Here is a 21702-nt window from a genome sequence, read left to right on the forward strand (position 1 = left end):
TGATAACAGAGGTTGTTTTTCCCCACGGTCAGTGGTGTATAAATTACATGAAATAAAAATAAGTATTTGCAAACAGCTTCAGCCGTAGTACTTCAATTAATCCCACATTTTCATGCATACATACATTCGTATACTGCCTTTCCACAGCTGAAGCCGTGCTCAAGGCAGCTTACGACAGGGAGAAAACCTAACCACAACATAACAAAAGTAGTTATAAACAGGGAATAAAATACTGAAACACAACCAACTTGCCTAGCCTACCTCACAAGGTAGTCATTGTTAGAATTCCTGCTCCATGATTGCAGTCGTGGGGTTGTTGTCTTTCACACGACGGAATGTGTTTTGACTCCACAGAGTGGGAAGTGACGGAGACAGGATTTTGTGTTACTGTTTCCGTGAAGTGGGACTGTTGTCCTTAGTTTTTTCTCTTTGCTGTTTGATGCTAGAGAGGGAGCCATGTTGCAGTGCTCCGTGTGTCGCTGTGATGTTCGGGCTGAAGAAAGCTTATGAAGCTCCCGATTGACCAGTAGGGAACATGCCAGTCGGGCATGTGTCTCTGTCAGGGTCCTACTCGAGCGTAGGCTGAACTCCTGAAAGTGACATGTTACGGAACCTATCACTGGGCACCCACAGCGTGGGGCCAAGTCAGCCTCCCTCCCTGTCAAGCTCCTTGGGATGGAATAACAATAGAAAATTTGTCCTATCGGTTCTCCCCAGATCTAGCATCTATAGCCCTAAGCATGAGTTTGGCAGGGACTTACTTGCCCCACTTGTGGGGTGACTGAGACAAACCCTTGATCCCTTCATGTAAGCAAAGTTCCAAACATTGGGGGGACATTAATCTGCCTTTTTCAGTATGTGCTTTACAATTAATACTAATACCAATCAACCTTAGTTAATCTATGCCAACACCAACTACGGGAAATGCATTTCTCATGGAAAACTCAAGGCCGAGGTTTTGTGTCATTGTTTTGTTGCTGTCCGGCTCTGGAATCCTTGATGCGCATGTTTTAATAAAGTAAACAGACCTCCTGCTTTATCAAAACCTACCCCCCTGTTCTAGCTAGAGAACAGGACGCATTCCATAACTCTGGGCCCCCACAGATCTGCCTATTTTCTTTTCTACTTCCGCTCACAAGGGCAGGCAAGTATGCCACAGAACAACACAAAAGACAAAATAACAGACTACACAGATGTGGCTTTTGGGAGAGTACAATTGTTCTCATGTACATATATTTAACAAAACCAGAGTCACTGAATTAGATTTACACTGCATTATTTAACATCACTCAGAACATTATGATATAATCAAGGCACGCAGGCAGCCTGGCAGAAATTTTACAGACCTGAAATTCCATTTCAGCCACAGCTGTTAAGTCCCATCTATTAGTGGTAAGCAACAGGATGACGACTGAGTGTTTCGTGAATTTGGGGGGGGGGTATAATCAGCATCACCTGGCCGCTAACAAATACATTTTTTAAAAAAAACCAACTTCTTGAAGGGCAAGCAATCTCCCCAACTTCATGCTGAAACACTGAGCCAGTTCAAGGTTCTGCGTGCTGAGTATTCTTGACATTGTCTTCTCCTACAGCTTTGAGCTGGCGAGGAAGACGGGGGGCTGGCTTCAACACTGAGGTTTGGGGTGATGTGACAATCAAGACCTCACCTGCTCAGGGGGAGGATCAGTTGGTGGCAACAACAACATTTTGGCTAGCTACTGGGGGCGGGCACAACCAAATATATGAATCCCCTGCCCAGGAGATCTTGTTTCAGCATTCCACATTTTCCATCAAATGTTGAGAACCATGGTCTGTTTTTGATTTGGCCCCGTTATTTCACTGCAAGGGTTTTCCATATGGGGCCCCCACCCTGTGCAAACAAGCCTCTTTAAAATATATGCAATACAAAGTGTGCAATTATTTTTTTTTAAAAGAATTCAAGAAACTACAATGCCCTCCAGTGAAAATAAGTGAGTTTTAGAATTTAATATTGTGTAATAAATAAAAGACAGCAAATAATTTAATCTATGGTAAGAGCTGATTGTCCACAACATTTGTTCCAAGGGAGTTTAAAGAATTCAGTGAGAGAGTTAGATTTTGTGTTCTGCTAAACACTGGTACACCTCTACCAATATTTTCTCGCTTGATTATTTCGCAAAGTAAAGGAACAGCTTCTGAAGAGGAAATTCTGGACCTCTAAGCCGCAGAGTGCCTAAGTGCCAGGGATGCATAGCGAAAAAGGGGCTGGATGCTATATTTTTTTTAAAAAGTATCAGCTGATGGTGTCACTCAAGCCAGAGAGAACAGGTTTGAAGTCACTGACAACTTAATGCAGAGCAACACTGGCAGCGTAGAGGTTAACACCGTGCGTGACGTGGACAGAGTTACAGAGCCGCTCCCTCGTGCTTGTTATCACTGCAGAGCCATTTCCATGTGAGGTCTATCGCTAGAGAGTACATAAGAACACCAGAACACACAGGTTTCAACTGATGGCTTCCTAGGGCTTAGGCTTGGGCTTAGCCCAGTATTCTTGATACATGGAATAAAGGACACCTGGAAGAAGAAAAGAAAAAGAGGGTTAGGAGTTCATAGAATCATAGAGTTCGAAGGGAGCCTGATGCAGGGATCTCAGCTGAAGCAGCCATGGCAGATGGCCACCCAACCTCTGCTTAAAAACCTCCAAGGAAGGAGAGTCCACAATCGCCAGAGGGAGACCGTTCCACTGTCAACCAGCTGTTACTTTCAGAAAGTTTTTCCTGATCTTTAGTCTAGATCTCCTTTTTTGTAACTTGAAGCCTTCGGTTTGAGTCCTTCCTTCCGGAGCAGGAGAAAACAAGCTCAAAGCTATCTTTCTTTTGCTGGAAATCCTTTTTTCTTTCTTTCTGTCTTTTGGAATATTTTATTAGTTGAATATAAGAACAACATATAATCAAATAGGTAAAGGGACCCCTGACCATTAGGTCCAGTCGTGACCGACTCTGGGGTTGCGGCGCTGATCTCGCTTTATTGGCCGAGGGAGCCGGCATACAGCTTCCGGGTCATGTGGCCAGCATGACTAAGCCGTTTCTGGCGAACCAGAGCAGCGCACGGAAATGCTGTTTACCTTCCCGCCGGAGTGGTACCTATTTATCTACTTGCACTCTGACGTGCTTTTGAACTGCTAGGTTGGCAGGAGCAGGGACCGAGCAACGGGAGCTCACCCTGTCGCGGGGATTCGAACCGCCGACCTTCTGATCGGCAAGTCCTAGGCTCTGTGGTTTAACCCAGAGCGCCACCCGCGTCCCATATAATCAAATACAAGCAATCAAATAGTTTTCCCCTAACCCCGCCCCCAAACAGCCCAAACTACGTCCAGGTAATTACATTAGTAATATAGTCAAATAAAAAATTATTTCTACAGTTGCTGGTTTAAAAAAATAGCATTCCACATGCTCCCATGTGCCTTAGGTGGTTTAAATGCATGTTCTTTCTTTGATGCATATGTAATAAAGGAAGACCACGTTATGTAAAAGGTATGTAGTTTCTCACGTTGTTTTCTTTCGCGTACCCCTTCTGTTAACTTTTCCATCAAAATAAATTCCCAGACATAAGTATACCAAACTTCATATAGGTTCACGTTTAACGTCCTCCAGTGTCTAGCAGCAGCAAGACGTGCTGCAGTTATAAGATGCACAATTAAGTCTTTGTATCTCAAGATTTTGTGCTTCATCTACAAATATAGAAAGCAATGCTATTTTGGGATCTAAATTAATCGACTGAGATGCAGTTTGTTCCATTTCCCGAAATATTTTTAACCAGAAGTTTTTAATCAATGGGCGGCCGCTCCATCCTTGTTAGAGGACCTATCCCAAACATGAGAAGAGTGCTGGATCAGGCCAATGGCCAATCTAGTCCAGCATACTCCTCTCACAGCGTCCCAGCAGATGTCTGTGGGAAATCTGCAAGTAGGAGTCAAGTCCAAGAGCCCTCTCCCCTCCTGTGGTTTTGAGTAACTGAAGCCAAGTAGCCTTCCATAGTCCTCTTCTCCACAAAACAGTGGACCTCACAACCTAGCAGGCCTATGCCGCCCTACCAAGGAAGTCAGATTTAACATAGTGTGTTCCATTACATGTTCTTACTATGTGAGACCGACATCTTCTTGTAGAGTAAATCAACAGGGTATGTGTCAAGGTATCTGCCAGGGATCAGTTTAGCTGTTTCTTGTTTAAGCACCTCATCTATTCTATCTCTGCAACCTTCTTTGAAGTGAAGGACGTGAGGCAGGAATTGGTAATGCAGGTGAGCTGTGCACAAACAAGCTGCCAGCTAGCTCTGCCAAGGCTCGTTTTTTAGCACAATATGCAAAACGAGTCAGATACATTTTGGACTGTGCCCTTTACATCTTCCAATCACGCGATGGTGGGGTGGTACAAAGTTATTTTGGCACCTGTTTCCACCGCATCATTTTCCCCTTGAACAATGTATGACGGAGACAAAGGTCAAAGACTGACCACAGAGAAAGCCAAAGGTCAGATAGAGGGCATGATGTTCAGACAGCTGTGGCTTGTCTGCGGGCAGAAGTGTGCTCCACACCCGGCGGTCATTCCTTCACTTCTATCTATTAAGACATACAGTGGTACCTCTGGATGCAAACGGGATCCGTTCCGGAGCCCCGTTCGCATCCTGAGCAGAACGCAACCTGCGTCTGTGCATGTGTGGGTTGCAATTCGCCACTTCTGTGCATGATGTCATTTTGAGCGGCGAAACCCGGAAGTAACGTGCTCCATTACTTCCGGGTTGCCGCGGAGTGCAACCCGAAAGCGCTCAACCTGAAGCACATTCAACCTGAGGTATTACTGTACATTGACTCTGCCTAACTATGCAATCAAGGGGGATGTTTGTCGTGCTGGCCAATGGAGGCAGAGTTAAGATTTAGGAACTGAAGGATTCTTAGATCCTTCAGAGCCCTCCATCATGCCCATGAAAAACACCTGCCCAGGCTGCACACAAAGCAGTAAGAGATCCACTTCCATACTAGGAGGGAGAGGAACTCACGGAAGCACATATATCCTGATCAGTGATCCGCCACCTGATTACCAGGGCTCTTGTGGCTTCCTTTAGGATCACAGAAAACAGAGTGCCCAAGCCAGGACCGGCCCAAATCAAGACACCCTCTCTCAGGTACCTTGGCAAACAAAGGTTTGCAGAGAAGGGCAACTTGCCGCGTACCTGAACAAGACACAAGACTTTCTGGTTTTGGTACGTACCGCAGGTCATGGCCCCCACAACGAAGCCCTGTGCTGCCACACGCATATGAATCAGATGAACGGACATTTTGGTGTCCCCTCTGTGCTTCAGCTTGTAGAGCCCATAGGCCACCACGGCTGCAAAACCTGCAATGCCTGGAGAAAAGGGGAAGAGAAAGTCAGAAGTGCCCGATAAATTCTATATTTCTTGTATGCCAGTGCAGCTGGCCATTGCAACACCCTCAACAGAACACTTGATTAAAGTGGCTGGGGCTGACGACAACTAGTAGTGCTTGGGATCCCTAAAGTTGCTCAGGTTCATGGAAGATGTCTGCACTGAACGTCTGTGTCATGAACTGCTTTTGAAATGCCTTTCAGTTTCAAAAGCAGTTTATCATGTAGCGCAAGGCGTGCGGAGCCTCGGGTCCACAGGCCAATCTTGGCTCATTAGGCCGTTTCCCCAAAGCATATTTATCACATTGCCCACTACATACAGAACCTAGGATATGTTTTTCAAATCCCTTGCTTGTCCAGGAAAGGTGTCTCTCCCCGGTGGAGAGGGTTCTCTGGCTGATCAGTGACGCTAATGCTCCAGTGACACTTACAATGTGGCCCACTTTGTGCTGGTGGCAAGAAAGATCAGTAAAAAGAACCTGGACAAAATTGCACTAAGCTGCACGGGAGATTCGGAGGTCTAAATAGGAAAACATTGTATGCCGTGTGGAGTCCCCAATCTATGGGTGCTCCTGCATTTTATGATTTTCATGGTTCAGGCAGTGGCTGTTTTTTATATACAGTCATATAGTTATATAGATACTTCTCTGATAGTGTTTTTATGGTTTTCCCATCGTCTTTGGCTAGTACAATAAAGCTTATTTACTGACCCAAAGCATGGCAACCCCACATTTGATGTCCCATGTGACTCCCCCTTCCTGGAACAAGCAGGCTTCACATTAGGTGTGGGGCAAGAACTGACATGGCTTTAAAGGAATGATCAGGAGCTTACAGTGAGCTCTCGATTGTTCCTTGGCTAGACCAAGAGGCACATGGGAGCATAAAACTGTTGTTAAAATGGAGGGTGTGTGTGTTTATTTTAGGAGCCATTTCAACTGAAACCACTTCCTCCTACCATAGAGAAACCTGTTTCTGGAGCTTTAAAAGCAGGGTGGCACACTTTGCAAAAGGGCTTTCAAACAGCCCCACAATGGGCTTCAAAACGCAGCATCGCGAGACGGCATAGTATTGTGAGTGACAAGTATGAGGCCCTGCCAATTTGTCCCACCAGGGATGGGGAGATAAGGATCAGGTCCACCAGTCAGAAAATGTTAAAGGTTCCCCCACAAGGATGTAACACGAAAGTCTGCCATCTGAAAAAAATCAAGTCTAAAGCCTATCCCACTCTATTCCTGCTGACGGAACCAGATGGTTCTTTGGATTCTGGCCAAAGTTTAAGGACACCAGTGAAACTTGACTCATTAGAGATTACCATATTTTTCACCCCATAAGACGCACCTGACCATTAGATGCACCTAGTTTTTAGAAGGGGAATGCAAGAAGAAAAATTTTTTTTAAAGGGAGCACCGAGCAGAGCCTGTGTGCATCCCAGGCTCTGCTCAGCGCTCCCTTTCACGAGGGAGAAAAGCCCCCAAGAGCCACACACACGCTCCACACAGCTGGTGCGACTCTTGGTGGCTTTTCTGGGAGGTGGGGGAAGGGACTGAGGGGCTGCCCTCTGTCCCTTCCCCCACCTCCCACAAAAGCCAGCAAGAGTGGGAATTCCCCCACCTCGTAGAAAAGCCCGCAGGAGCCGCACACCCTTTAAAGAGCACACCGCTCTTGCGGGCTTTTCCCGCCTGCATTTGCTCCATGAGACACACACACATTTCCCCTTACTTTTTAGGTAACTAGTTCCATGAACAGTGTGCCTTGATATTAACCAGGATATGAGAGTCAGATCTGGCCTGAAAAGACTTTACCAATGCTCCATAATCAGTTAGGCTGTGTATCTACAGCAGTGACCACAGGAGGGATAATGACTTGGAGGAGAGCTGTGGTGAATCTGCAGCAGAAAAACCGGACGCCTCCATCTTCCCCAGCTGCAGCAAAACATGTCTCTCCCATATCAGTCCCTACAGCCACAGCAGGCACTGTGACTCTCCAACGGTTTGACTTCACCTCCGAAGGCACACTCTTCCACTGGCTCCTGAGACAGACGGATGCCAGCCATTTCTAGGTGCAGTGTCAGTCTCCAATTTTTAAGGCATCGCGGACCAGGGTGGGGTGGGCTTGTACCAAAGCAATTTGAAAATCAAGAAAAGGGCCAATTTAAAACAAGTGACTCACTGACAATTGTAGAAATGCGACCACTAAATCATGGTAAATCTACAGCTATATGAGAGAGTTATATACATCAGTATGCACCGACTTTTTGCCCTATAGACATTTAGGACTGTACCTCCTATATTCCCAACCAAAACACAAAGAGGGCAATTGTGTAACTCAAAAAGAGGGTAATTGCAAGTGTCAGAGGGACTTACCAATTGGGACAAATGGAGACTCCCGGGATTTTCTTATTAGTTTTGAGGTTTGGCTGTCGTCTGTTTCATAGGTAGGGAGTGGACTTTCTGAATTGGATGCCATGATAACTTCAAGGAGAGAAGTGAACACACATTTAAAAACAACAACAACAACTGATTCATGCCCTAACTCAATTTTTCCTTTAAGAGGATATTGACTTTTGAATTTGCTATAATAAATTACATATAAACACGTAACACTGTCGTTCAAATATCAGATATACAGTCAAACCTCAGCTCCTGAACGCCTCCATTTTGGAACGTTTTGGCTCCCAAACGCCAGAAACCCAGAAGTAAGTGTTCCGGTTTTCGAATGTTTTTTGGAAGCTGAACATCCGAAGCTACCGCAACCAATCAGAAGCCGCGCCTCGGTTCTCCAACATTTCAGAAGCCAAATGGGCTTCCGGAACAGATTACACCTGACAACCGAGGTTTGACTGTATGCAAGAATAGAAACATTTTATTTACTTTATTATTTAACAACATGTCCAGCTTGATAGTAAAAAAACAGCAACCCTCAAGTGGTTTACAAGAGGAGTAAAACAATATAGATATTTTTTATAAAGACAACAATTCGAAACATTTTTAAAACAGTAGAATTGTCCAGAAGCAAAAAACACTCATCAGTATTCTACAAATTTGGCTAAGTTTGTCCAAACAAAAATGGTTTATAGTCATGGAACTTTGAAGTGTCAGGCATAGCCCTACTGGCTTTAGCCCAAACGTAGCAGAGTTTTCCTGCACAGCGAAGGAGCTAGTTGCGGCGGTAATGACTAGTCAGCTAGACTCAGAATAACTATTTACAGGATTTATTAAAAAGGGAAAATAAAACCAGCAGAGTTTCTGCATACAAATAAAAGCAAAATAAATCCTCTTTCTTTCTTTCTCTCTCTCTCTCATAACCATACACAGCACTTCTAACTCCTAACACACCTCACATCAAACTGTGCTAGCAATCCCTAGATAACAGAGTTGAGTGCTGCTCGTTAACCAATCAGAGTGAGTAGTTTCTAGGTCAAGCAGACCTGGGCTTTCTGCCAAGAGTAAATTGACACCAGCTTGAGTTAATTGGTGAAGCTAGAATCTGCAAGTTTCCCACGAGAACCAATTAACAGAAACTGAACACCCCCTCACAGATTCTGCTGAACAATTAACTCCAAATACACCTATGTAGGAGATTATTTTTCCAGCAAACCTAAACCCTTGCACATTCGCTTGTTCTTTACCTTTGCCAATGGTTTAGTTAACACATCTGCTACATTTTCTTCACTTGACACATAAGTACAGGTGATTACATTGTCTTGTACACAGCAACGTACATTTTGGTATTTTACAGAGATATGTTTTGAACGTGATTTGAAACCCTCTGTTTTACTTAAGGTTATACAAGCCTGATTATCAATGTAAACTTGTACTGGTTCTCCACAATTTACATTTAAATCTGCCATCAAATGCTTGAAATAAATCACCTCGTTGCACAATTCACTCAATGCGGCATACTCTGATTCCGTTGATGACACACTTACAACGTCTTGCTTGCGTGACCGCCAGCTGATTAAAGCTCCACCGACCATTATGACTAGTCCTGTGACAGATTTTCTATCTGGCAAATTTCCCCAGTCACTATCACAGTAGCAACTCAACATTTCATCCTCTGAAGAATTTAATTGTAACATATAGCCAATTGTCTGCTTGAGATACCTCAGAACTTGTTTTACCCCTTTCCAGGCATTTAGTGTGGGTTTTGAGACCAATCTACTTAATATGCCTACTGCATAGCTAATATCAGGTCTGGACCACTGTGCTATATACAATAAACTTCCAATTACAGAGTGATATACATCAGGATGTTCAAATTCAGGACTCTCATCTATGTGAAATGTTTTTATGAAACCTGGATCCATAGGCACCGCTGCCCCTTTGCAATCCTGCATCCTGTATGTAGTCAGTAGTTGTTTAACTTTGTTCTGCTGACTAATTAGGCAGCTGCCATCTTGGGCCCAGCACACTTCCAACCCTAGATATGTCCTAACCGGGCCTAAGTCCTTCACTTTGAACTTACTGGACAATTGCTTGGCAAACCTTTTAGTTTGTTTATCTGTTTTACAGGCATACAATACATCATCTACATAAATCAGACAAAACTCTTGATCACTGCCTGTACCACGTACATAAACACAATTGTCAGCTGTACTCTGCTTGAAACCAAATGACACTAAGGCCTCATGGAAACATTTGTTCCAAGATCTTGCAGCCTGTTTAAGACCGTATAGAGCTTTGTTTAATTTTAACACTCTATTGGAACCTGTCTCATAACCAGGCGGTTCAGCTAGATACAGGTCTTCTGATATTGGTGCATGTAAATATGCAGTCTGAATGTCAAAATGGTTTAACAGGAGTTTTCTCTTTGCTCCAAGTGTTAAAATCAGCCTTACACTGTCCCCCTTAGCAGTAGGGGAAAAAATCTCGTCATAATCTTTTCCAGGCCTCTGAGAGTATCCTTGAGCAACTAAACGAGCTTTGTATTTGTACTCTCCTGTCACCAGAGGTTTAAGTTTGTACACCCACCTGCAGCCTACAATCTTTGCCCCCTCAGGCGCTGCTACTGGTGTAAAAACCTTGTGCTCATTCAGAGAGGACATCTCTTCCTCCATTGCCTGTTTCCAGAGCTCTGCCTCCTCTTTTGGTAACTTTAACACCTCCTGAAAACTCTTGGGTTCTGCACTTACACTAAACACATTTGCAGTATCAGGAGAAAAACGCACTGGAGGCACTCCTTTGTTTTGTCTTTTAGATCTTCTGGGAGAAAATTTTTCTTCTGACCCACTTTCCTCCTCAGAACTACGACCTCTCTTTTGTTGCTTAGCAACTGGTCTCTGGCTAACTCCACTTTCTTGAGAGCTCTTATCTGAACTTTCCTCCCCCTCAGACTCTGATTCTCTGTGTCTACTTTCAGAGTCATGAAGCTCCTGGGAAGGCTCAAACCAAACCTCAGTATTGGCATGTAGTCTCTCCCAGCCACTATGTTCACAAAAACTGGCATTCCTGGAGATCACAATGCCATTTGTCCCTTCAGCAAAACGGAAACCTTTTCCCAGCTCCTGGTAACCCACAAACACTAGCTGTTTGGTCTTAGGATCTCCCTTCTTTCTCATTTGTTTCGGAATTAATACCCAGGCTTTTGATCCAAACACATGCAAGTGGTCAATTTTGGGTTTTTTCTGAAACAATTTAAAGTACGGGGTTGTACCTATTGTTTGGTGAAAGAGCCTGTTTTGGAGATAACACGCGGTGAGCATGCTCTCCCCCCAATAAGACATGGGCAAATCAGCATCCTCAAGCATGGCAAACATCATATCTTGTAAAGATCTGTTTTTTCGCTCTGCAACACCATTCTCCTCTGGGGAAAAAACGTTCGTTTTTCTATGCCCAATGCCACGCTTTTGTAACCAATCTCTAAAGGCATTTGACATAAATTCGCCACCTCTGTCCGTCTGTATCCTTCTGAGCTTAATGGACAGAAATCTTTCCACAGATGCCACCCAGCCTTTAAACTTAGTGAACACGTCACCCTTATTTTTCATGGGAAAAACCCAAGAATAACGCGTGGCGTCATCCACAATTGTTAGTGAAAAGCGCGATCCACCCCTGCTTACAGCAAATGGACCAATTACATCCATGTGAACCAGCTGTAGCGGTGACTCACTAACTCTGTCACTTCTGGGGTAAGAGACTCTGTGGGTTTTAACCTTTTTACACACATTACAATCAAGGTACTTGTTACAACTCTTTAAATTACCCCCATCAGCCAATTCAGACATTTTTAGTACACTTTTCCAGCAAGCATGCCCCATTTTCCTATGCAATAAGTGCACACAGTTGTCATGTATAGCTTTGTCATTCACTGCAGGCTGAGATTTACTGACTACTGTTGCAACTTGAGATCCTGCTTTAAGCCAAAACAAGCCTCCCTCTGACTTAGCAGTGCCTAAAATCTCACCAGCCTTCTTAATAATGCAACTGTCTCCTTCAAAATACACTTTAAACCCAGCCTTTAGCAAACAATCTACAGACATCAGATTGCTCCTTAATGAAGGCACACAAAGTACATTTTGCAGGCATTCACGAAGACAAGGAACAAAAACTGCACCCCCCGAAATCACTTCGGAAGTACTTCCGTCTGCTAGAGCCACCTGGCTGCGCTGTGCTGAGTTCTTGGAAACAAACAAGTCATCTGAGTTCACGATGTGGCGAGACGCTCCAGAATCGACCACCCAGACAGCTTGTTTCTCATCAGCAATCTTGACCTCGCCGGTCACCAGCTGAGCCGACTGTTTTCGTTTGAAGAATTTCTTTTTACGCTGCTGCTGCTGCTGATCTCGTCTCTGCTCCTGCACCGGCAACTGAGACTTGACCAACTCCGGACATTGTCGTTTTAGATGCGCTGAAGACCCACATCGGAAACAACGCCTAACAGCAAACGCTGACTCCTCACCAGTACGCTGCTTTTGCTTCACCTCTGGCACGGCATGAGAACTCCTTCCAAACCGTCCACCTGTAGAAGCCTCTGCAGCCAACGACCTTTCTTGCCTCTTCTGCCATTCTTCAATCAAACGCCCAGTAACGTAACTGACTGATAAATCAGGCTCCTGTATGCCTTCTAGAGACAAAACTAAATTATCCCAGCTTTCCGGGAGAGAACTCAAAATAATAGCCACCTTCTCCTGCTGGTCTAATGCACAGTCTCTTTCCTGTAGCGCAGAAAACTTTAACTGTAAACTGTGTAGGTGTTCCTGCATTGTAACCCCAGGCTGTAACATTGCCTTGTACAATGCCTTGCGAATGAACAGCTTGGAAACCGCTGTCTCACGCACATGGAGTTCTTTAAGTGCTTGCCACACACCTCTAGCTGTCTTGATTCCCCTCACATACGGCAACTGGGAATCTTCCAGCCCCAAGACAATTGTGGCCCTTGCTCTTTGGTCTTTATCAAGGTCTTCATCATCAGGCTTCGTAGGAAACTTACTCACCACTTGCCAGAGACGATCCCTCTGCAGCACTGCCTGCATGCGTTCCGACCACAGCAAGTAATTGGAGTCATTCAGACGCTCAAAAGCCATCTGACCTGGTTGTGAGGCCATCTTGAGAGCGATGTCCCTGGAACCCGGAACCAGCTACTCACGACCACCGAGAGAGAAAACAGGAACCACAGCACCCAGCACTCACACGCTGCAGCTGTTGTCCTTGTGTCCGCTGCGTCACCAGCTCACCACGGTCAGGAACCAGCCAGGAACAACAACCTCTGGAACTACTGGAACCAACGCCGTTGATGCTGACACCACCACAACTCAGGCTGGCAGCACAATGCCCATAACCTCATGGAACTTTGAAGTGTCAGGCATAGCCCTACTGGCTTTAGCCCAAACGTAGCAGAGTTTTCCTGCACAGCGAAGGAGCTAGTTGCGGCGGTAATGACTAGTCAGCTAGACTCAGAATAACTATTTACAGGATTTATTAAAAAGGGAAAATAAAACCAGCAGAGTTTCTGCATACAAATAAAAGCAAAATAAATCCTCTTTCTTTCTTTCTCTCTCTCTCTCATAACCATACACAGCACTTCTAACTCCTAACACACCTCACATCAAACTGTGCTAGCAATCCCTAGATAACAGAGTTGAGTGCTGCTCGTTAACCAATCAGAGTGAGTAGTTTCTAGGTCAAGCAGACCTGGGCTTTCTGCCAAGAGTAAATTGACACCAGCTTGAGTTAATTGGTGAAGCTAGAATCTGCAAGTTTCCCACGAGAACCAATTAACAGAAACTGAACATATAGAAGGCACGACAAATAATACAGTAAAAGCACCCAGCCAACATCTACAGGCAAGGAGTTTCAAAGCATGGGTGCTGCCATACTAAATGATCCCTTTCTTACGAATTAAACAAGGATTATGTGACACCTATTAACAGTGCCAATCTCACAGATTGAAGCAGTCACGGCAGCACATATGTATGCGGTAAGGTGATCTCACAGGTTAAGTTATCAATACTAACCATCCAACAAAGGTTATAGTTTAAAGACAAGGCAAAAGCACTGAAGTTGGCCACAGAATCGTAGACTTGGAAGGAACCACAAGGGTCATCTAGTCCAGCCGCCTGCAAGAATCTGTTGCCCGACATGGGGTTCGAACCTATGATCCTAAGATTAATAGTCTTATGCCCTACCAACTAAGCTACACACTATGGCACCAGGAGAGCTGAGGGCTGGTGGGAGTGGCCTGGAGGGCCTCATCCAGGTCTTCAGTTCCCCAGACCCACTGGCCTTTAATTTGAATTCAGCCTGATCTTTTATTTCCCTTCTCTTCCCTCCCCCTCCCCTTTTATGAAGATCACCCGCTCTGAGACCCCACAGCTAATTCTCCCCTGGCCTCCTCGCTGGCCCAAGTAGGACAAATTCAGCCAGCTAGCCCTGGTGATTATCTAATGCTTATTAGATGGATTTCCCCTAAATTGATTTCTGAATTTTATTGTTGTTCGTGTCTTTATACTGTGTTTTTATGCTGCTTCTACAATTGGGTGTTTTAAATTTGTTGTTAGCTGCCTTGAGCCAGGTTTTTTGAACTGGGAAGGGTGGGGCATAAATAAAAATTTATTATTTATCATTAAAAAAGGAAGATTAATTTAACCCAGGCATAGGCAAACTCAGGCCGCCAGCAGTTTTGGGACTACAACTCCCATCCTCCCTGACCACTGGTCCTGTTAGCCTGGGATGATGGGAGATGTAGTCCCAAAACAGCTGGAGGGCTGAGTTTGCCTATGCCTGATTTAACCACTCCTCTCCCAATACAGTGGGAGAGTTATACCCCTGGACTAGGGCAGTGTTTCCCAACCTTTTTTGGGCAAAGGCACACTTGTTTCATGAAAAAAATCTCGAGGCACACCACCATTACAGCCCCGTGACGTCAGCACGCAGCGTCATGCCGGGAGGGACATGAATTGCTAGCAAATTACATAATCACCTCCTTGAGGGCTGGCTCATCTTCTCCGAAGGCAGAACCCCATTAATTAACAGGACAGACTCACACCATAGCCAAGACGAGGGGGGAAAACCTCAGTCATGCACAGTCATGCACATGTGGGGGCTAAATGAGGACGAAGACCGGGCAGAGAGCAGGGTTCAAATCACCCCACCTGGCCAGGACAATCCCTGGGTGCTCCCTTGGGCCACTCGCCTGACCCACCTCGCAGGGCTGTTGTTGCGAGGATAACACAGGGAGAACCATGCGCGCCCCCGGGAGCTCCTTGGAGGAGAAAGCGGGCGATGAATGCAATGCACGAAATATATGAGAGGCGACCAGGTTTTGCAGGTGAGGGGCCCCCGCCAGCCTCCGCTTCCAACACCCGGCGCAACGACGCCAAAGTTTCCCCCCGGGCTCGGCTCGGGGAGCAGCGCTGCTCCCCCCTCGGCTCCCCTTTGCCCTCCCGGCTCTCTCTGCCGCCCACTGGGGACCCCCCTCACCTGCCAAGTCCGGAGCGCCGGTGGAAGTTGCATGCATGCATGCAGGGCGCCGCGTTGCCATTGCATTGCACTGCACTCCATTCAACGCCTGCACGCATGCATTGCCTTGCACGCCCGCCAAGGGGTCTCCCCGCGGTCCGATGCGTCCCCTCCGGCGCGGATGCAGCATTGCAAAAATAAAAAAACCCCGACGCAGCCCTACCTGGGGGGCAGCCTCCGCTCCGCCTCCGCGGGGATCCCCGGGCTCCATCCTGCCGCCCGATCTCCGCGGGGGCGCAGGCAGGCTGCGCGGGGTCTGCGCGGAAGAGCCCCTGCCCGCCCGGCCGCCGCGCTCATTCCATGGCCGGGAGAAGAGCGCTTCAAACAAAACGCCCGGCCCGCCAGGCCACGCTGGGAAACGTAGTTCGCGCACCCCGCGCGGGCGCGGAGCCCAAGGGCGAGGGGACTACGGATCCCGGCAGCCCCCGCGCCGGGGACGGAGGGGGAGAGGCCGGGTGCAGGGATGGAGGGACGGGTGGGCGAGCGAGTGAGTGAGTGGCAGCCGCCAAGCCTTGGCCGAGAGCCAGGAAGGGCCTCCCCGGAGGAGGAGGAGGAGGGAGGCGCAGAGCGGGAGGGAGGGAACCCCAGGGGTCATCTAGTGACGGCGCCCCAATCGAAAATTTGACTTAAAAAAAAAAAATCTTTCGAATTTTTTTATTTTTCCCGCGGCACACCAGGCAACATCTCGCGGCACACTAGTGTGCCGCGGAACAGTGGTTGGGAAACACTGGACTAGGGGGGAAAGTTTGGAAGGTAGGTACTTGCAGAGCCCACCCCCCTTCCGTATCCAGTGACACAACACTGGATCCATACTTCTAGCTGCCTGATTCTTCCAGACCCTTCCCCAGTTATCACGGAAGAGCCAATTCTGTTACTATTTTGAAGAAATGGCTACCTTATCGCATACCAGGCCACCTTATCTCAGTCTGTACTCTCATACAGAGAAAGCCTGCATAGCTCCAGCTGCTTGCCCTTGAATATATTCAAAAGTATCTGCGTTTATAGCTGCCTACTGTGTCTCTGCAGAACATTCTGCTCTGAGCTTGACCCCCACAACCTGCAGGGTTGGGGGGAGGGAAGCAAGAAATATCCGCTGCCCTTTTTGCCCCTGGAGCAATCAGTCGCTCCCAACAGAGACAGCATAATAATTTGACCTCCAAGGACTCAGTTCATTGATGCAGAAATACCAGAATTACAAAGGCAGGTTAAAGATTCACTGCTTAAGAGGGAGTCTGCCTTTGAGGGATATCAGTCAGTCACACCACCAGATTTCATTCAGGAAAAAAGTCTCCCTTACTAGAAATCTTACACCAGGGGTCGGCAACTTAGGACCCATGGGAGCTCACCCCGTCGTGGGGATTCGAACCACCGACCTTCTGATTGGCAAGTCCTAGGCTCTGTGGTTTAACCCACAGCGTCACCCGTGTCCTGACCCCATCTTACACCAACTTTAAATAAGTTTTTGTTGCTACACAGAGGGTTTTCCCCACTACTTCTTCTGAGGACACAAAGTTCCCATGGCCTTCAGTTGTTTTAGCAGTCCATCCTGTTTGTGTCACCTGCCCCCATAATCTTTGTTCCAGTTGCATCAGAACTTCACTGCATGCTCCCTTCCGGATGTGCGTGTCTCCAATTGAATCATCACAGAAATGCCGGCTTTCCTGGCTATACAAACTCCAAGTCTCCGCTCTGCAACTTGCCAGCTACTCCCAGAACCACGTGCCTAGACTCATTTTACAGTAGCAGTGACTTTAGCACCTTCAGTCACTCCCATTTCCTCCTCCAGCACTTCACTTAACTTCTTTTCCCAATTCCTTCCTTTCTACTGCCCCTAATGAAGAGCTTGGTGGAATGAGAGTCATTTTAAAGGAGGAGTCCTTTATTTTTTTGAATGTGGTGTATATGTCTCAGACAAGATCCTTAAGAATCTACCCTTTAAAGTATCCCTCAATTGAAAATTTGTAGGTGGTTATGGCAGGGAGATTACTCCCTAAACTAGAATGTCTTAAGCAATTCTTCATTCAACCTCCTGTAAGAGGAAACAATGAGTGGTTTCGGAAATAAGATGCCAGAAAGAATTTCCAGACACCAAAGCTATGGATTATTGAAGACTATAAAATTATTAGTATTAACTGAAAGCATTAGTTGCCCTTTTTGCCACAGCAACTCAAAGAAACACACATTACAATATTCCACCCGCTCTAAAAGGACATGGATTGTTAAAAGCAAAAGGCCTCATTAAAATGGGATTTTTTTTGCCTGAATTATCTTGAAGTCACAATTGTATCACTGGCTGTCTGGCATTTAGGAAGGGTCCAGAGGGGAAAGGATAAACAGGACTTTACAAAGCTATCGACTCCAGCCCCCCCAAAACCTACAATTTCAGTAAATATTTAAATCTTAGAATAGCTTTGGAAGTGGATTTAGGCTGTAGGGTTAGAAGTAGAAGATAGTGTATTTTAAAACAGTCTTATTTGCAAGTGATAAAATGTGAAGATTTTTATGGTTAAAGTAAGCGTGATTAAAAAATTGGTTAGAAATTATGATATATGTAAACTGCTAAAGATGAGGTAAAATGAAAATCAGATAGGGGGGACTTAGGGAAGCCCACCTAACAATGTTTAGAAAAAATAAGGACAAGACAAGAATTTGTTTGTATTGTTTGTTTTTCCTGTTTGTGTTGTTTTATTTGTGTTATAAAATGAATAATATTTTTTTGGGGGGGGAATCTACAATTTCAGAAACTCTGGGGCCTCCCACCCACCCCACCCCTTTCTCAGCAGTGACTCCAGAACTCCAACATGTGGTTCCGGTTAAAGGGCTGGACTTGGGGGGGGGGGTCGCGGGGAGCCATGGGTTCAACTCCTGCCTGGTCCTGAAGCTCCAAGAGTGACCTTGGCCTCTCTTTGAGCCTCCTGGCCTACCTGGCAGGGTCGTTTTGCGGGAAGCAAAATGGGGAAGCTAAGCCACCTACGGTGGGGGAGAGAAGGCAAGGCATGTATTTCAATTGTGGATTTTAATCTCCACCCCCATTGTTCTGCTATCGGGAACCAGGCAGAGGGCCTTCTCGGTGGTGGCACCCGCCCTGTGGAACGCCCTCCCACCAGATGTCAAAGAGAACAACTACCACCAGACTTTTAGAAGACATCTGAAGACAGCCCTCTTTAGGGAAGTTTTTAATATGTGACATCTTAGTGTATTTTTGGTCTTTGTGGAAGCCGCCCAGAGCGGCTGGGGAAACCCAGCCAGATGGGCGGGGTACAAATAAATTATCATCATCATCATCATCTTGTTTTTAAGTTGTATTTCAATCAATTGTTTTTATACCTGGTGTTAGCCGCCCTGAGCCTGGTCTTGGCTAGGGAGAGAGGGGTATAAATAAAACTTATTATTATTATTATTATAGAGGGGAGAGAGGGGTATAAATAAAACTTATTATTATTGAGGGGAGAGAGGGGTATAAATAAAACTTACAGTGGTGCCTCACAAGACGAAATTAATTCGTTCCGCAAGTTTTTTCTTCTTGCGAGTTTTTCGTCTTGCGATGCACGGTTTCCCATAGAAATGCATTGAAAATCAATTAATGCGTTCCTATGGAAACAGGCAGGGGGGACAAAGACTTTTGCCCCCCGCCCGCCTTCAGAAGAGGTCCTGGACAGCTTCTCCCCGCCGCCCCTTGCTTCAAAAGAGGTCTGGGGACAGCGGGGAAGACGCGCTGCGCTTCCCGCTGTCCCCGGACCTGGGGCTGCGGGGAGAAGATCGCTTCTCCCTGTCGCCCCTTGCTTCAAAAGAGGTCCGGGGACAGCGGGAAGCGCTTCCCGCTGTCCCCAGACCTGGGGCTGCGGGGAGAAGATCGCTTCTTCCCCGCTGTCCCCGGACCTCTTTTGAAGCAAGGGGCGGCGGGGAGATCGCTTCTCCCCGCTGCCCCTTGCTTCAAAAGAGGTCCGGGGACAGCGGGAAGCGCTTCCCGCTGTCCCCGGACCTGGGGCTGTGGGGAGAAGATCGCTTCTCCCCGCCGCCCCTTGCTTCAAAAGAGGTCCGGGGACAGCGGGAAGCGCTTCCCGCTGTCCCCGGACCTGGGGCTGTGGGGAGAAGATCGCTTCTCCCCGCCGCCCCTTGCTTCAAAAGAGGTCCGGGGACAGCGGGGAAGACGCGCTGTCCCCGGAGCTTGCGGGGCAAGCTTCGTTTTGCGAAGCAAGCCCATAGGGAAATTCGGCTTGCGAGGCAACTCGAAAACGAAAAAACCTTTCGTCTTGCGAGTTTTTCGTCTCGCGAGGCGTTCGTCTTGCGGGGCAACACTGTATTATTATTGAGGGGAGAGAGGGGTATAAATAAAACTTATTATTATTATTATTATTATTATTATTGAGGGGAGAGAGGGGTATAAATAAAACTTATTATTATTATTATTATTATTATTATTGAGGGGAGAGAGGGGTATAAATAAAACTTATTATTATTATTATTATTATTGAGGGGAGAGAGGGGTATAAATAAAACTTATTATTATTATTATTATTGAGGGGAGAGAGGGGTATAAATAAAACTTATTATTATTATTATTATTGAGGGGAGAGAGGGGTATAAATAAAACATTATTATTATTATTGAGGGAAGAGAGGGGTAGAAATAAAACTTATTATTATTATTGAGGGGAGAGAGGGGTATAAATAAAACTTATTATTATTATTATTATTGAGGGGAGAGAGGGGTATAAATAAAACATTATTATTATTATTGAGGGGAGAGAGGGGTAGAAATAAAACTTATTATTATTATTGAGGGGAGAGAGGGGTAGAAATAAAACTTATTATTATTATTATTATTATTATTATTGAGGGGAGAGAGGGGTATAAATAAAACTTATTATTATTATAGAACAGCCAAAGAAAACTTTGCAAAAATAAAGTTTCACCCAGTCAGTCAGATTAAAACGATTAAAACCTTTTTTTTATTATTAAAGCAGTCTCCCCCTCCCCCAGAAGAAAGGCCTCCTTAAACAGGCCCCCTCCCCGAAAACAACCCCCCCCCAGTGAGGCCCCAGCCCCTCACCTCAGCAGCCGCTCTGACCCCGAAGGAGACCCTGCAACTCACGTGCGTCACTGCCGCCTCCGAACCGGCTTTCTGCCGAGCTCGACCGCTGCGCATGCGCCTGCCTTCCCCTTCGCCCCGCCCCTTCCGGCCCTGGCGCCGGGAAGACCGCAACTCCCAGAAAGCAGCGCGCCGCCCCGAGTGCCCCATTGGTGCACGTGACCCGGATGGGCCTCCCGGCTTCGCAACTGGCCGCCTTTTTCCTCTCTGAGCTTGGGTTTAAGTGTCAATCACCGTATCCCGCGGCCAATCAAGGAGAAGGAGGGCGGTTACGCAAGGCCGGCGCGGGTTTCTTAATGGAAGGGGAGTGAAGGGCAAAGGGAGGGGCTTCCTCTCCACTCCCCCCTCCCTCCCTTGAGAAGAGGAGGGGGGCAGTGCGGTGCAATGGTTAGAGTTAGCATGAAGCTCGCAGGGCGACCGTTGGGCTGATATCTCTTTCTCTCTCTGGCCTACCTTTGTTAATTTATTCATGAAAGGGAGGGGCTCCCTCTCCACTCCCCCTCCCTCCCTTAAGAAGAGGGGGCTTGCTCTGCAGGGTGTTGCAGGAATTTATGTATAGGTTGGGGGGGGGTTGCCCCTCCAGCAGATTTCATGCACATGCAGCCCAATACCAAAACCAGCACAATCACTTTTGTGACTTGTCCACACAAAACACCCCATCACAGTTTGTTCCTATTTATTCAAAGGGCCTCTGCTGCACGATACCAAATGTAAGAATTCACTGATCAATGGATCTATGTACCGGCTCACTGGGAAAACTTCGGAAATTCATATAGACATGTGAGCTCAGCTCCTCAGCAGCCCCTCGGCCTGAGTGATAATCCCTGGCATCCTGATACCTGAGTGCCAGACAGGTAGCCATTCCAGAAATAACAACCCCAGATGAAGACCAAAGGGTGTGATTAACTTGGCTGGGAAACAGGGAAATGTAAAGATCTCCTTTTTTACACTTGATGGGTGTTTGGTGGAGGGCAAGGGGAACCATGGGGCAGGGTCCAGGATGCTCAGATTAATGCCACCAGACCTCCCCTTTCATTATGTATGAGTGATGTAGCTTGGGGGGGTGTAACATGGGGATTAAAGGTAAAGGTAAAGGTACCCCTGCCCGAACGGGCCAGTCTTGACAGACTCTGGGGTTTGTGCGCCCATCTCACATCTATTGGCCGGGGGCCAGCGCTGTCCGGAGACACTTCCAGGTCACGTGGCCAGCGTGACAAAGCTGCATCTGGCGAGCCAGCGCAGCACACGGAACGCCG

General features: G+C 46.7%; 1 protein-coding gene and 1 pseudogene across 5 annotated transcripts in view; one reads left to right on the forward strand and one right to left on the reverse strand.

The window, feature by feature from the left end:
• LOC308569592 (protein O-linked-mannose beta-1,4-N-acetylglucosaminyltransferase 2 pseudogene) overlaps positions 1–21702 on the forward strand; it is an 89443-nt pseudogene that overhangs the window by 50950 nt on the left and 16791 nt on the right. The window lies entirely within an intron of this gene.
• On the reverse strand, positions 1201–20549 carry LOC308569727 (HIG1 domain family member 1A, mitochondrial-like). 4 transcript variants are annotated; one of them, XM_081163985.1, is made up of 4 exons: positions 20450–20549; positions 7763–7870; positions 5247–5381; positions 1201–2553 (listed from the first exon to the last, which is right to left on the reverse strand). In XM_081163985.1, the coding sequence occupies exons 2-4, from the start codon at positions 7863–7865 to the stop codon at positions 2498–2500; spliced, it is 294 nt and encodes a 97-aa protein (XP_081020111.1). In that variant the 5' UTR covers positions 7866–7870; positions 20450–20549; the 3' UTR covers positions 1201–2497. The 4 variants fall into 4 exon arrangements, with proteins under 4 accessions (XP_081020111.1, XP_081020110.1, XP_081020112.1 ...); XM_081163984.1 differs by having other exon boundaries at positions 20408–20522; XM_081163986.1 differs by lacking the exon at positions 20450–20549 and adding an exon at positions 20421–20441.

Source organism: Podarcis bocagei (genome assembly GCF_964188305.1).
Source record: "Podarcis bocagei genome assembly, chromosome: 12".
NCBI lineage: Eukaryota > Metazoa > Chordata > Lepidosauria > Squamata > Lacertidae > Podarcis > Podarcis bocagei.

Excerpts from the sequence above, each read along its gene's own strand:
- LOC308569727 (XM_081163985.1), bottom strand. The coding sequence starts at position 7,865 with ATGGCATCCAATTCAGAAAGTCCACTCCCTACCTATGAAACAGACGAC. Across the intron at positions 5,382-7,762 it reads GTCTCCATTTGTCCCAATTG|GCATTGCAGGTTTTGCAGCC; the intron begins GTAAGTCCCTCT and ends CCTTTTCTCCAG. Across the intron at positions 2,554-5,246 it reads TGTGGGGGCCATGACCTGCG|GTGTCCTTTATTCCATGTAT; the intron begins GTACGTACCAAA and ends TTCTTCTTCCAG.